Consider the following 13,738-nt stretch of genomic DNA (forward strand, 5'->3'; position numbering starts at 1 on the left):
ATATATATATGTATATATATTTATATATATATCAAAGGCTATTTAGTCAAGAGGACCATACATTTGATCCAAAGAAAAGAAGACTGGGCATGTAACAAGAACGAGTTTTTAACTCCTGTTCAAATCCAATCTCATGTGCAAAGTGTTGCCTCCTCAGACCCCCCCACCTCTCCTCCTGATATATATGAGTGATTAAATGTCGGTTTGATTCTCTGAACAGAGAAAAAACTCGCGTGACATTTCAGACTCTAATGAAATGTTGCTATTCGATTGTTTTAACCAACAACATCATTAGTCTCCCTGCAACGTCTTTAGAAACTCATTTTTAAAAAAAATAGACATGGCTTTGCCAGCCGACTATTCCCTTTGTCTATAAAAACTCAGACAGCAATATTTACAACTCTGATGATATATTATAAAGTAGACTCTTAATCCGTAGATCAGTGAAGGTTCCCTGTCACCAAATCTACTGCGGGATTTCTCCCACGAAAGCACGTGTCAGAAAAGAGAAGATTGTCGCAGGAGACGTCTCCCAGTGCAGGTTTGTGTGTCAAATAAGGAACTGAGTCTGCACTTTGTACAGGCGATGGAGCTAACGGTCAGCCTGGGTGACGTGTGTGTGTGTGTGTGTGTTAGAGTGTGTGTGCTTGCACTCAGAGTGGATCAAGGATTCCCGTGGTTAATCTTCAAGCTCCAGTCAGGAGGAGCACTGAACTGGATTCACACTGATGACTGATCCCACACCTGCAAGACAAGAGCAGAGGAAGACAAGTTTAAATTCAACTTCAGAGGAGACACAGTGTGTATTCATTATATCCTCTTGTACTATTAAATACAGTACGTGACTTAAGGTTTTGTGAGTGAATGTGGAAATCTAAAGAACATCATTTTGTTTATTTTTGGCCCAAAATGAAAATGTACACCTCAGGAACAGAAACCTCTACTTTAAAAATGTTAGTACAGAAAGTTAAAACTAATCATTTTACATCTAAAAAGATGCAAAGTCACTTCATTCTCTGAGTGACACTTTTACAAACTAGATTCCTCTGAATGCTCAAGTTCTCTGGGGTTAATGTATGCTTGAGTAACTCCAGGCAGCAGTGTGAGTAAAGGTCCTTGACATTAACTCAGTGTGACAACTGGTCAGCTTAGAAGCAGAAACAAATAACAACACTGACACTTGTTGTGAGAATGCCACATCCTGTGTGATCAACACCACAATCTACTGAAGAGAACAGAGCGGCTGAAAAGTGAACTGCTGTGCAGGATGATGATCTAATATTACACAGAAATAATGTTTGTTTTTGTTGCTTCCACACTTCTCATATTTTCTCACTTGCTCTGTGATATATCATATTTAATAACACTGAATATATATTTGATTGTACATTATTTTTATTATGAGTATTTTTCATTCATCATGTTTATAGCTTTATTTTTTTATTGCAATATTTTGCTGCTCACAGACCATCTTTTATTCACTATTTTCTTGCTTTGCTATTCCTTAGACAGGAGTGTTGTCTAATATCTGAGGGGTCAGAAGATGATTAACAAGACAGGAAAGAAGTAGAAATTGTTTTAGCTATTTTAAAATATTTTCTTTTTTTCTGGATTTTTATGTTTTAAACTGTTCATATGAAACAATCTTCATGCAGCTTGAAGACTCAACTTGTGTAAATGAGTCACAGACACACTGCCTGGTTGTTAAGGTTGGAAACTGCTGGTCTAAACCACAAGTATAAAGATGATTCATATCAGTAAAGGGCCCCCTCTGAAGTCTCAGGTTCAGTTATATGTTAAATATCTCCACCAGCATGTTACTGTTACACTACCTTGTTAACAGGGGCAAGCTGTGTTCGCACAGACCCGGCGTGGAGTCGGGTGCTGTCCCCGAATCTCCCGGGGGACCTCTCCCTGCGGCTGTCCAGCACCCTGCCGGGTGACTTCTCCCTGTCCAGCGGTCGGGCCGGAGACTTGTCCCGTCTGAACTCGGTGCGGCCCTCCCTGTAGCGGTGCGGGGTGCTGGGCTCTCGATGCAGGCCGTCGTGACTGCCGGGGCCTGAGGTCAGACGCTTGGTGATGTGCTCTGTGTAGGTGGGTGGGCCCCGCTTACTGGGACTACTGTAGGATACACAGCAGAGAACAGCGTGTCAGCAGGGGTAATTTGAATTTGGGATTTGGTGCTGATTAGAGTTATTAAGATAATTTTATACCCATTCATATTCACTGGTCCTGTATTTTAAATAAAAACTGATTTGATTCTAAGAAGTAACAGTTGTCATATTGTGGGTAACTCAGCTTGAATAATGACAACATCCATAAAGGTTAATCGCCACAAATTGTCAAATATCAAGAAGAAGAACATTTCATATCCTGGTATAAGTTCAGGTATAAACTTTGCAGCTGGGCAGCTGTAAAAGAGAAGCTGTGGTGGTAAATCTCACTGTAAGAATGTATCAACAGGTGTAAATCCTGCTTTTGAGTGTATTCATCCTGGAACAGCAGATGGCGCTGTTGGCTTATCTTAAAACTACACAATTACTTCTTTCCTATAGTTAAGTTTCTTCCTATGAAAAAAAGGAGCACAGAAAGTTCAGAATAAATGGACATGAAGTTATTTGTTTTTGGAAAGCCACCTCAAATGTTTTCATATCAACATGTTCATTCAAATTCTGCAGTTTTTCCTCTTTTGCTGTATTTTATTACTCAAACTAAAATAAGGAGATGAAACGTGATGGAGGAGCTGACCCTCGGCTGGATCCGTTCCTCTGCAGCTCTCCAGACTCTCTGATCAGACTTCCCTTACAGCAGATGACCCGCAGTTTGTTCTGGTAAGAGGAGGCCAGGTAGATGGCCCCAGAGGAGATAGCGGGGCCCAGGTAGCGAGGATTGGGGATGTCCAGGTGGGCCAGCACTGTGGGACTAGAAGCAGGGACAGGGATGTGAGAGATACAACTTTTTTTTTAAAACATCAAAGTGTTTAAAGCGTGTCTCACCCCAGAGCAGTGTGTCCCTGAACCTCGATGACATCCAGGGAGTTGAAGTAGGTGACGAACAGGTAGGGCTCTCTGTAGGCTGCAGCAGAGCACATTACAGAGGTGACACAACCTGCTGGTGTTACTCTACATGTAATCATGCAGCATTATATAAGCTACAGTGTATTTACCAAAGGACAAAGGCAGACGGCTCCACTTGATCTCCTCGGTGCGGCTCCTCCGACCGTACGTGTCCACAAACACTCCGAACTCTGCAACAACAACAAAGCTCACTACACACTCCTCTTGTGTATCTAACCTCATAACGGGGGGAGAAGTGGTCCTGAGCTCACCGTGGAAACACAGCAGGTATTCCTCCTTCTGCATGCTGCTGGCCACCTGCATGATGGCGATGGGGAAGCTGTGGGACGAGATGGCGAACACTGCAGAAGCCAGGGACACGTCATTTTTATCCAAGAACTCTGCAGGGGAACACACAGGAGACCTGGTTTAAGTGTTGGGAGGTCACACACGTGGTCTCCGACATCTCCACATCTTACATGAATGTTTATAAAATCTTTCAGAGTCCTCACCCTCCAGCACAAACTGCTTCATCTCGATCTCGTAGAACTTGTTGGTGCCGATGATGATGCTGTAGCTGGTCAGATGGATGCAGCTGCAGGGCTCCAGAGTTTCAATCTCCTATGAGGTGAAGAATGAAAAATGTGAGTCCAGCATCTTTAAATATGTCGAGTAATGTGTAGATGTGGAGCTAACGGGTCGTATCCACCTTACGAATGCAGTACTTGTTGAGATTGTCGTTGTAGCGAAGGATGGTTATCTTGTTAGGCATTGCAGCACATATACACGGCCCGTTGTCTATCTGTAAAAGAGAACACAAACACACACACTGTCACTGTGAAGTCATGACACACACACACACACTCTTCGTCACAGAGGAGAAGAAGACGTACTCTCCCAGCAGCAAACAGATGGCAGCCTTTCACCGTCTCAAAGATGTAGGGGGCCAGCTCAGACTGGTTGGGCAGGTGGGACTGGGCCAGTGACTGCTTCACCCTCTTGATCTCCACCAGGCACAAAGCTCTCTCATCCCCTACAACACACACACACACACACACACACACACACACACACACACACACACACACACACACACACACACACACACACACACACACACACACACACACACACACACACACACGTTACACACAAGCGGTCTCATGCTCTGCTGCTCACTGGACTGTTATCATTGAGTGAAAATGACTAAATTTGAGGCTCTCACCGACAATCATCAGCAGTTTCTCCTGCTCTTTGATGATGTGGATCTGAAAGACTGATCCCAGGCCAGGGATGTGAGTCAGGGAGTTCTTGATAACGTTCAGGGCGTACAGACCCTCTTCAGAGCCCACCAGAACTATCTGTGGACCCAGCAGGAGAACAAGCAAGTTTCACATTATGTGTTTATACAGAAACACATGACGTTACATCAGTGTGATGAACAGCAGGTACCTGGTCTGTGAGAGGGAGGGTACAGTTAATATCCAGCCTGTCGTCTCCCTCCAGCTTTAGGAGAGAGTTTCCTAGTAGCTTCTGAAAGAGCGCAGAGAAGAAGAAAGGGTCAGCGGGGTCACAACATCCACGTGACCTCAAGGGGAGGCAGCAGAGGAACACAACAGAGAGGAGGCTGCAGGACTGTGCAGGTTAACAGGTGTCAGAGGTATGGGACCAAGTCACAAGTCAGAGTTCGGTCAGTCCTCTAGTTTCAATCATGGCCTGACATGAGTAAAGTAAAGTAAAGTGAGAGGAGTCAATATTTTTTCTGTGTTGTTAATCACATCTAAAATTCTACATTTACTAATAAATGATGCAGTAGGAGTATAACAGCTGTAAGATTTCTATGCTTTCTATTTTTTTCTTTCTAGGGTTTTCTATGATTTCTAATTTCTAGGGGACAGTGTCTGTTAATCAACTCAGATAATAAACTCTGAAACAGCAGTAATACATAATAAAGCTGCAATAAATACAGGAAAACACAATCTTTAACCAGCAATAAAATCATTTAAGTTTAAAACACTATAAACAAATTATAGTAAATCTGTAAATCCATCAGTTTCATTTATGATGCATGTCTCTTTCCCTGGTTTCCTGTCCTCTCTCTACTGGCAAAGTCTAATGCTTGGTTAGTGTTGCTGCAGCTGCCAGCCCTGTCTTTCTACATAGAGTTGAACTTTGATAATGGCCGTCAATAATAGAATGTTTCGTATCATTTCATTACTTGCAGTGTGTGGTCAGTTGCTGCTTTAATCTGTTAACAGGGTGAACATTTAAAAAATGGGGTTCTGCGACCGACACACACACACACACACACACACACACACACACACACACACACACACACACACACACACACACACACACACACACACACACACACACACACACACACACACACACACACACACACACTGTTGACGCATGCTGTGTGTCCCAGCCCTAATAAATACATAAAATTCCCCCAAATGACCTTAAAAGTCAAAAAATGCTGTCAGCTTGATGTTTGTCTGTTTGTGTCCTGTGTCTCACAGCTGAGTCATGTGACTTGTGTCCCAGTCTCTACAGAGTGTGCAGAGGGGGCAGCAGGGGATAAAAACACAGACGAGTACACAAGCAGGTAGAACTCTGCTGTCTGATCTCTGGTCCTCTGGAGGACAGCTGAGGAGGATCAACCCAAAGATGATGAGACATCTTAGGTGAGAATTAGTGTAGAGCGGTCAGACAGGGGGGAGAGATTAATTTAATTACAACAACATAGTGTTTGTGAAGAATGTGATGGTGCTGCAGTCAGAGCACATTGAGAGTGAGGAGTGGTCACAGCAGGTGAGGTGAGGTGAGAGCAGGAGGGGGGAGGGGAGGAGAGGGGATGAACAACCAACACACAGTGACAGACACATGCACTAGTTAGTACGTGCCTCATGAATGCAGGTGTGTGTGTGTGTGTGTGTGTGTCAGTTAGTGTTGTGTCTGTATGTGTCTGTGTTTGTAACTGTTTACCTGGACCAGAGGAGACAGAACCATTTGTCTTTTGGACACAGCAGCCTATGTGTGCAATGAAACCCAGTGGAATGGGCAGAATCGAGCAAATCAACAAAACGTGCCCATATACCGGACATACAGTGTGAGCATGATGAAAAAGCAACAAACAGGAGTGAGAAAGACAAAGAGAGAGAGAGAGTGAGAAAAAGACAGAGAGAGGAGAGAAAGAGAAGAGGAGAGAAGAAGGGGACAATTAACGACACATAGAAGTGAAACGCGGGAGGGGGGTTATCCATAATAAAACTCTAAACCTTTAAATGAAATATTCAAGAATAAAAGAGGGGAAATCAGTGCTCATGAATAGCCCCCGTGCACTTAAAACAGCGGGTTTACGAGCGCGGCCGCAGACAAAACACTTTATCTGTGACCGCGCTCGTAACAGTTTATGGTTTGAGTCATGGTTTTGAGAGGACACAGAAGCGCCCTGATTTGCCCCTCGGCTGCTCCGGAGATACTCACTGCGTCGGCCTCGGCCTTCTCCCGAGAGGCTCGCCCCCCGGCCACCACCGACTCCATCACAGCAACCCAGCGCTGTTTGTCTGGGAAACTGGGAGCCATAAAGTAAACACACTGTCCAGGCCAGCAGGGGGCGTGACAACGGGACTCCAGCTTCAGGACGTAGGGAACATCTGACATACGGGGGGGAGACGACACAGAGGTAAGGACTTAAAAATGCTTCTTTTAAAGGTTACTTATAGTGAAAGCAGAACATGCTCGGTGCAACTTGTGTCTACCCTGAGAAAGATTTTTAAAAGACTATAAAACACCAGAAATATGAAGTAATTCTGAGGGAAAGTTACAGATGAAGGATATAGGACTAGACTAGGACTACTGTGTATACCTGACTTTGCAGTGTTAGGTAGCTCAGATGCCCCCACTGCTCCATAAACCTCCACCTCTCCGTCTGACAGACACAGGTCGTACTCCTCCAGAGGCTTCACCGAATCTGAGTGACACATGCAGAACAGCTGCATTAAAAACTGATCATCTCCGGAGGATAAATGAATGATGTTGTTTCTATCACACAGGTAAAAACACTCCGGTGACCTTCTCTGGGCTCGACCTCATAGATGGAGACTTTGGTCCCGTCCAGGACCACGTATTTCCTCTCCCAGCCCTGGCCTCGCTTCCCGTTCCTGCCAAACACATGAGGTGTTACTACGAAGCTTCCATGATGAAAAGTTATCCAGGAAATTCTACAAATGCTTTTATTTAAACTGGTTTAAGTAGCAGATGGATGGATTTTGACAAATCGTACATAACAGATAGTGCCTGTGAGGGTTCGTGTGCGCTAACATCAGGCTGACTGATCCGTGGGAGGAGATGACACAGCTTCACAGGGAGGGGGCACGCCACAGAAACTTTCTTGCTTTAGACAAACACACTAATGGCTAAGTTTTTTGGAGCATATGATTCACATCATTTCCATCCTCATCAAATCATTCTGCGTGGAAACTGCTCCATTTGTTATGTTTTTCCACTCATTTGTTCATGATTTTCCTCCTTTCATTCATCACCCATTTACATGGCAACCATCCAGCACATGAATAGTTAAGACTGACTGTGTGAAAAAAGCTAAAACAACTGCAGTGTCAGCATGTTTTTATCTAACCTGGGCTGTTTCATCCAGCCCTCCAGGTGCATGTGTCCGCTAGCTTCTTTGAGCTGCTGGCCTGCAGAGCTGCTTTTGTCCCGGCACAGGCCCTCGGACAGATGCAGGGAGCAGTCGCTGGACATGCCGCACGTGGCTGGAAGGCAGGGGGAGCATTTTGGGTGGCACAGAGCGTGACACTCTGAAGGAGAGAGAACAGTTATATAGAGAGCAGATTGTGTCTCCTCTCCTCAGCAGCACAAATGAAAGGAGGGTGTAAATAAAAAATATGATATGTTAATGACAATTTAGTAATTAACTCCAGTATGGCTGCTGGGTTTTTAAAAATTATTTTTGGTGTGTGGAGCGAGCAAACTGAAACCAGTATTTTTGGTTTTTAGTGCTTGTCAGTTAAACATCTCTGAACATTTTTACATGTTATTTTTGTACTTCTGAGAAAATTTCAAGTTTAAATGATTGGACTGAATGTAGTGTTATAAAAAAAGTCAGACAAAACAATAGGAGTAAATAAGATGTAGCAGCTGCAACCATAAGACATATACATTTTATCTCCAAAATTAGAATTTCAATTTATAAAATAGAAATGACATAATCGAAACAATTAAATAAAAGAGCTCAAATTTAAATTTAACTTATGTAAATGAGGCAGCAAATTAAAAAAACAACTGTGTTATCTTTATTTAGATTACATAAAGGTCATGTGGATCATTTGCTTGCAGGCTGTCCTCGTGAATATTTTAATCTTTGACTCACCGAGACAGGTAGCGGCTTGACGGCCAAAGTGCACAGTATCCAGGCACACGGTGCACTTGGCGGCTCTCATGTTGAGTCCCACTGTGAAGCGGTGAGGGGTGTTGTGGTGCACCACCCTCTCTCTCTCCCTCTCTCTGTCTCTCTGACTGTCTTTCAAACGGCGGCTGTACTCTGGATACAGTCAGGGAACAGAGTGAGTGAGGGTAGCAGGCGGCTCCGGCATGTCTTACATCTGTCAGGTACATCCATCATTTCAAGCCCTCAGTGCACCATGCCATACCAGCTATGAAATCGGTTCAACAAAAGGATAATTTTAGCGGAATGCATCGGTGAGTACGCAAAATAAAACAAAAAAATTAAAAAAGAATGTTAATTAAATCCATCTCTTTGTGCAAAATCACAACTTTGTGCATTTTAAAGACATTATTCAGTCAATATTAAGCTTCCCATTGTGTGTCCAAGTTTACACACACATGATATTTTCCATACAACACACAATCTCCTGAATTATTTAGAAATGCATGTTCCACTACAAAATATCACAATTATATTTCATTGCTGTTATTGTTTTTTAATTAGTTATATGTTTATGCTGCCACTTTAATAATCTTATACTTACAGCATGTTTCCTGTTTCTTTACTTTAGTTTGACTTTAGTTTATTTTGCACAAATTAAAATGTACACCAAAAAAATGACAAAGACCACATGAAGCCTGAATGAGCTTATTTGAAGCCTCCACTTACAAAATGTTTAACAGTGTTACAGAAAATAATCTTATAGTATCGTGTTACAACCTCCGGTTGTAAGGTTATCAGGTTACAATGATATAAAATTAAGATCAGAATCATCCCATCTTAACTTTATTGTTGTAACCTCGACTGCACTGTGATTAGAAATAAGGTGACTGAATAATACCTTTAGTTTTTGGAGTGTGGATTCAATAGTTGATACGGTATTTAATGCATTGCAGAAAGTTTTATCAGACTGTGCATCTCTGTTAGTCTATGATGTCTAGAGGTGGGATTGTAAGTGGGTTAAAGAGCAGAGCAGACTTCTGAAAATCAGATTGGCTAAGTTTCAGCAACCAAGATAGAAAATGCTTCAGATTTCTAAAGCTGTGCACTGAAAAAAAGGAGGAAATGTACTTGGAAGATTTCTCAGCCTCGTCTTACAGCCTGGTGGGATCTGACATTTTATGAAGAGTGCAGAGCTTTTAAAATCTGGCCTTTTTTTTTGAGGAATGGATGAGGCAAAAAGGAGAAAGAGAGATAAGAGACCAAACTGCGGAAACCAGGAGTTTGGGCGACTTACTTTCAAAAGTGACCCTCCTTCTCTCTGAAAGGTGTGTGAAAGAAAAGGGATAGTAAGAGCTCCATTAAATGATCCTTCATGAGTGAGATTATATGTGTGTGTGTCTATGTGTGTGTGTGTGTGTGTGTGTGTGTGTGTGTGTGTGTGTGTGTGTGTGTGTGTGTGTGTGTGTATGTGTGTGTGTGTGTGTGTGTGTGTGCAGGTAAGGGCCAGTAGGTGTTGAGTATGTAGTATGCCTGCATGTATGAATCTGTTTAAGTGAAGCTGCTAAGCTACATCATCCCCTCGCTCACCCTCAGGTGTTGCTGCGTCCTTCCTTCGTCCAGAGTTAGAGGGTACCAGGCTGGTAGGGCCCTGCTGGTGCTCAGGAGATTTCACCATGGCGGACATAATCATCTGCTGCCGTGCTGCGGCCGGGTTTGCAGAGTTACCGTGATCCTTATACTGAGAGGCTGGGGTTGGAATAATATATTAACTGAGCTTACACCACTGCTCACAACACTGCTGTATGTTTATTTTAACAATCAGTCAGACTGGTCTCACCTTCCTCTCTCAGAGATCGCAGCTCCGCTCTCATTTTCTGCAAAGCCTCTTCGAGCTCGGAGGAGCGAGAACGCTCTTTGTCCAGAGCTACCTTCATGTCGCTGTACTGCAGGGGCACCGGTTGGATGGGGGGCACAGGGGAAACCTGACCCTGACTCTGACCCTGGGCCTGGGCTTGGGCCTGAGCAGCCATGGCAGCCAACAGGTCCTCTCGACGACGCCCAAACAGACCCTGAATCACACAGACATACAGATACACACAGGGGAAAAAAATATGACAGGTATGAGAGGTGGGTAGATTGCTAGAAAGACAAGAAACACTTATTTTAAACCTTTTTTTTTTTGCTTCTTATTTTTCCCATTTATTATGATTCTAACTCAGTTTCTATGTGGTGATAAAACGACTACAACTCCTGAGTGTGCAAGACGCTGGTGGAAGTTATAATGACAGTTTATGTATAGAGTGACTCATCTGTGGCTGCCCCGAATGTAACCCTTGTAATAAAGTAATTATCAGACTATGTCATTAATTCCCTAAATACATTTCTTAAACAGTCATTAATTAACATTAATTGTTGTTCTTCTATCTCTGAAATCCAGAAGTACATTAATGTATTCAGTCCAGTGAATTCAATGTTTTCACAATAACTTACCTGACGATATCTTTATATATCAGGCTGAATGAATTATACTTCCATTCTTAGATAGTTGATTCTTTTCTTCATAGAATTTATTTTTGGACATTCGATTTTTTTTTCTTCTTTCATATTTAAATACGTTTTAGCTGGTTCTGAACATTTCATTTAGTTTGAGTGTGATGTAAGGTGACAGTGGTTGTGCAGGCTGAACATGATAATATCAATCTACTGATAGTATTACTGTTCCCTGTCTAATGTCCTCTGTGTAGGACAAATTAGGAATTATTCCTATTAAATATCCCATCTGACCTTTTTCTTCTTGGAGCCACCGTGAGCCTGGGCCTGCAGGAAGTCAATGAGCTTGGTTTGCTGGGTGATGGTCCCCTCCATTTTCACCTTCTCATGGGAGTACACAGCCTGCAGGTGGAGCTAAGTGAACATCACTACTGCCATGAATTTCTCCTCAAATACAACAGTTCACACTGAGAGGGGTGACAGTGGGACAGAGAGATGGGGAGGGTGCATACTCTAGAAAAAGTGTGGAGGGCATATGTGTGTGTGTTGTTGTTGAATCAAAGTGTCTTTTTCACTATTAAAACAAAGTGGCAGAACAGAAGGGGAGAAACGAGACTGGAAATGAAAGAAAGATTTGCTCCAAATCCAGCATGAGAACATGTGCCTGCGCTGACATGAAGTATGAATCTCAACCACCTCATAATCTCTGAGTATGTATAATTTCTGTGGATAAACATAAGTTGATAGATGTGTATGTATATGTATGTGTGTGTAGGAGCACCTGGATGTTCTCCAGCTGATACTCCAGGTCAGTCCTCTCAGTTTTCAGAAGGTCAGTTTGGTCCAGAGCATCCTGCAGCCCCTGAGTCAGGCGGAAGATGTGGGTCTTCTGAGCGTCCATCTGCTGCTGCAGTTTCTCTTGCTATGAAGGAAAAACAGCTGCTACATCTGGATGCTGTGACTTTGACACTTGTGCTTCTTACAAACAAATACGTCCAGAACAGCACATCAGCAAGATTTGGCATTTGTTACCACGTATTTGTCTAGCCATGAAATTGATTTACAGCAGACATAAAGACATAACAGTTTAACATGTGCACATAATCCATGAAACAAAACAATAAAGAGCAATGGTAAACTGTACATGTGTGTATTTAAAGTACCTCGTCCAGCAGCCTCTGTTTCAGATCCCTCTCACTCTCCAGCTTTTGCTGCAGACTGCGGGCGTTCATCTCCAGCATGGCGTGCTTTTTCTCCAGATCATTCAACTGAGAACAGAGAGCAGGGAGAGTCTGCTGTCACTACATCTGCTAACTTCTCACAGTAAAATACTTACTCAACAGTGTGGGGAAATGCTCACAGTGTCAGCGAAGCTCTCAGCTTTGAGTTTCTGGTCTTTGAGGGCCTGCTGCAGGGCCAGGATCTCAGCTTTGTGCTCCTTAACTGCCTGTTCCACAGCCTGACGAGACTCTGAGCTGCGCTGCTCTGCACGGAGCCTGCAGCATACAGCAAACCTTTGTTTATACTTTATACTGGTTATTTAGAGTCTTTAAGAGCATCCTCTTCCAGATCAACTGTTATATTTTTGATATTTTTGTCACTTGCATACAGATGTTATATGAACCAAATGAAAGGAATTCAGTCTCACTTATCAGTATGTGTGTTCTTGTATTTCTACACTCTATGAAAAGAAAGGAGAGGTTTAAAGATTGGTTTAGAGTTAAAGAAAAATACAACTTCAAGAAATTCTCTAATGTATCTTCCTCTCTCTTGCACTCCTTGGTGGTTGAGTGATGGTGCTTTTTTGTATCCAATTTTCCTCTCCCGGCATTGCCTACATCTAGTCAGAAAAATAATTCCATATATTTCCCAGAATACCTTTTGGCGAACCCTAGAGAATATGCCAAAACCTGTTGCACTCAGTGTGTGTAGGCGGAGGGAGCCAGATCCAACACTGATAGCAACAACAACATTTTGAGCAAAAAGAGGGAGTTTTTTTAGTAGTCGAGAAAAACACATTTATAACCCTCCCAAAGTAACATGTCTAATGGTTAAATTATAGCATAGACTATTGAAGCCACTACACCTACGTCTCTTTTTAGTATATTCATCTAAATTCTAGCTGCATTGAAAGTGTAAACCTGACTATGTTTGGCTTGTTAACTCTACTAACAAGAAGGCAAGGCAAACTTTACACAAGTTTAGAGGCCAATTTAGTCAATTAATGTCCACACAGTTACAGCGATACAGTGTGTGTGTGTGTGTGTGTGTGTGTGTGTGTGTGTGTGTGTGTGTGTGCATGTGTGCATGTGTGTGTGAGTGTGTTTGTGTGTGTGCTTTGACCTGTTCTGTTTTTCAGTGTCCAGCAGTCTCTGGATCTCTCTGCTTCTCCTCTCAGCCTGGTTCTTCTCATCCTCCAGTGTCGCCCTCCAGGCATCCCACTGTCTCTCCTTCTCCAGCAGCTCATCGTTCATGGTCTCCAGTTCTAGAACTTGCTCCTCCATCATGGTGCATGTGGTCTTCAGTGTCTCAAGGTTCTGGTGCGAAACAGGATTTAGATTTGAAGTAACTGTTAGGTATCCAAACTGTGCCAAGGACATGACTCCTAAAGTTGTTTTCGAAAGTGCCTCATTCTTTGATAAAAAAGTGGGAAAAATGAGCGATAAAGAGAGAAAAGTTAAATATACTGTATTGTGAGTAATGCAGTGTATATACTGTACAGTGTATATACAATATTCAAAATGTAACTTAAGTAAAAGTACCTCAAGTACCA

At 42.8% G+C, this 13,738-nt stretch overlaps 1 protein-coding gene across 1 annotated transcript in view; it reads right to left on the bottom strand.

Annotated features, from left to right (window-relative positions):
• Window positions 1-642: 642 nt before the first annotated feature.
• LOC133978772 (citron Rho-interacting kinase) overlaps window positions 643-13,738 on the bottom strand; it is a 42,849-nt gene continuing 29,753 nt past the window's right edge. The window contains exons 16-40 of the mRNA XM_062417084.1: window positions 13,309-13,502; window positions 12,326-12,461; window positions 12,129-12,233; window positions 11,747-11,887; window positions 11,260-11,367; window positions 10,313-10,544; window positions 10,063-10,221; window positions 9,770-9,793; window positions 8,458-8,628; window positions 7,705-7,885; window positions 7,140-7,228; window positions 6,934-7,038; window positions 6,552-6,721; window positions 6,051-6,095; window positions 4,509-4,589; window positions 4,282-4,417; window positions 3,950-4,089; window positions 3,766-3,858; window positions 3,569-3,677; window positions 3,329-3,457; window positions 3,167-3,247; window positions 2,997-3,075; window positions 2,749-2,922; window positions 1,833-2,118; window positions 643-744 (exon numbers count right to left, since the gene is read on the bottom strand). Coding sequence (XP_062273068.1) covers window positions 721-744; window positions 1,833-2,118; window positions 2,749-2,922; window positions 2,997-3,075; window positions 3,167-3,247; window positions 3,329-3,457; window positions 3,569-3,677; window positions 3,766-3,858; window positions 3,950-4,089; window positions 4,282-4,417; window positions 4,509-4,589; window positions 6,051-6,095; window positions 6,552-6,721; window positions 6,934-7,038; window positions 7,140-7,228; window positions 7,705-7,885; window positions 8,458-8,628; window positions 9,770-9,793; window positions 10,063-10,221; window positions 10,313-10,544; window positions 11,260-11,367; window positions 11,747-11,887; window positions 12,129-12,233; window positions 12,326-12,461; window positions 13,309-13,502 — 3,192 coding nt within the window. The 3' untranslated portion in view covers window positions 643-720. The remainder of the gene's footprint in view (window positions 745-1,832; window positions 2,119-2,748; window positions 2,923-2,996; window positions 3,076-3,166; window positions 3,248-3,328; window positions 3,458-3,568; window positions 3,678-3,765; window positions 3,859-3,949; window positions 4,090-4,281; window positions 4,418-4,508; window positions 4,590-6,050; window positions 6,096-6,551; window positions 6,722-6,933; window positions 7,039-7,139; window positions 7,229-7,704; window positions 7,886-8,457; window positions 8,629-9,769; window positions 9,794-10,062; window positions 10,222-10,312; window positions 10,545-11,259; window positions 11,368-11,746; window positions 11,888-12,128; window positions 12,234-12,325; window positions 12,462-13,308; window positions 13,503-13,738) is intronic.

This window comes from Scomber scombrus, chromosome 4, assembly GCF_963691925.1.
Source record: "Scomber scombrus chromosome 4, fScoSco1.1, whole genome shotgun sequence".
NCBI lineage: Eukaryota > Metazoa > Chordata > Actinopteri > Scombriformes > Scombridae > Scomber > Scomber scombrus.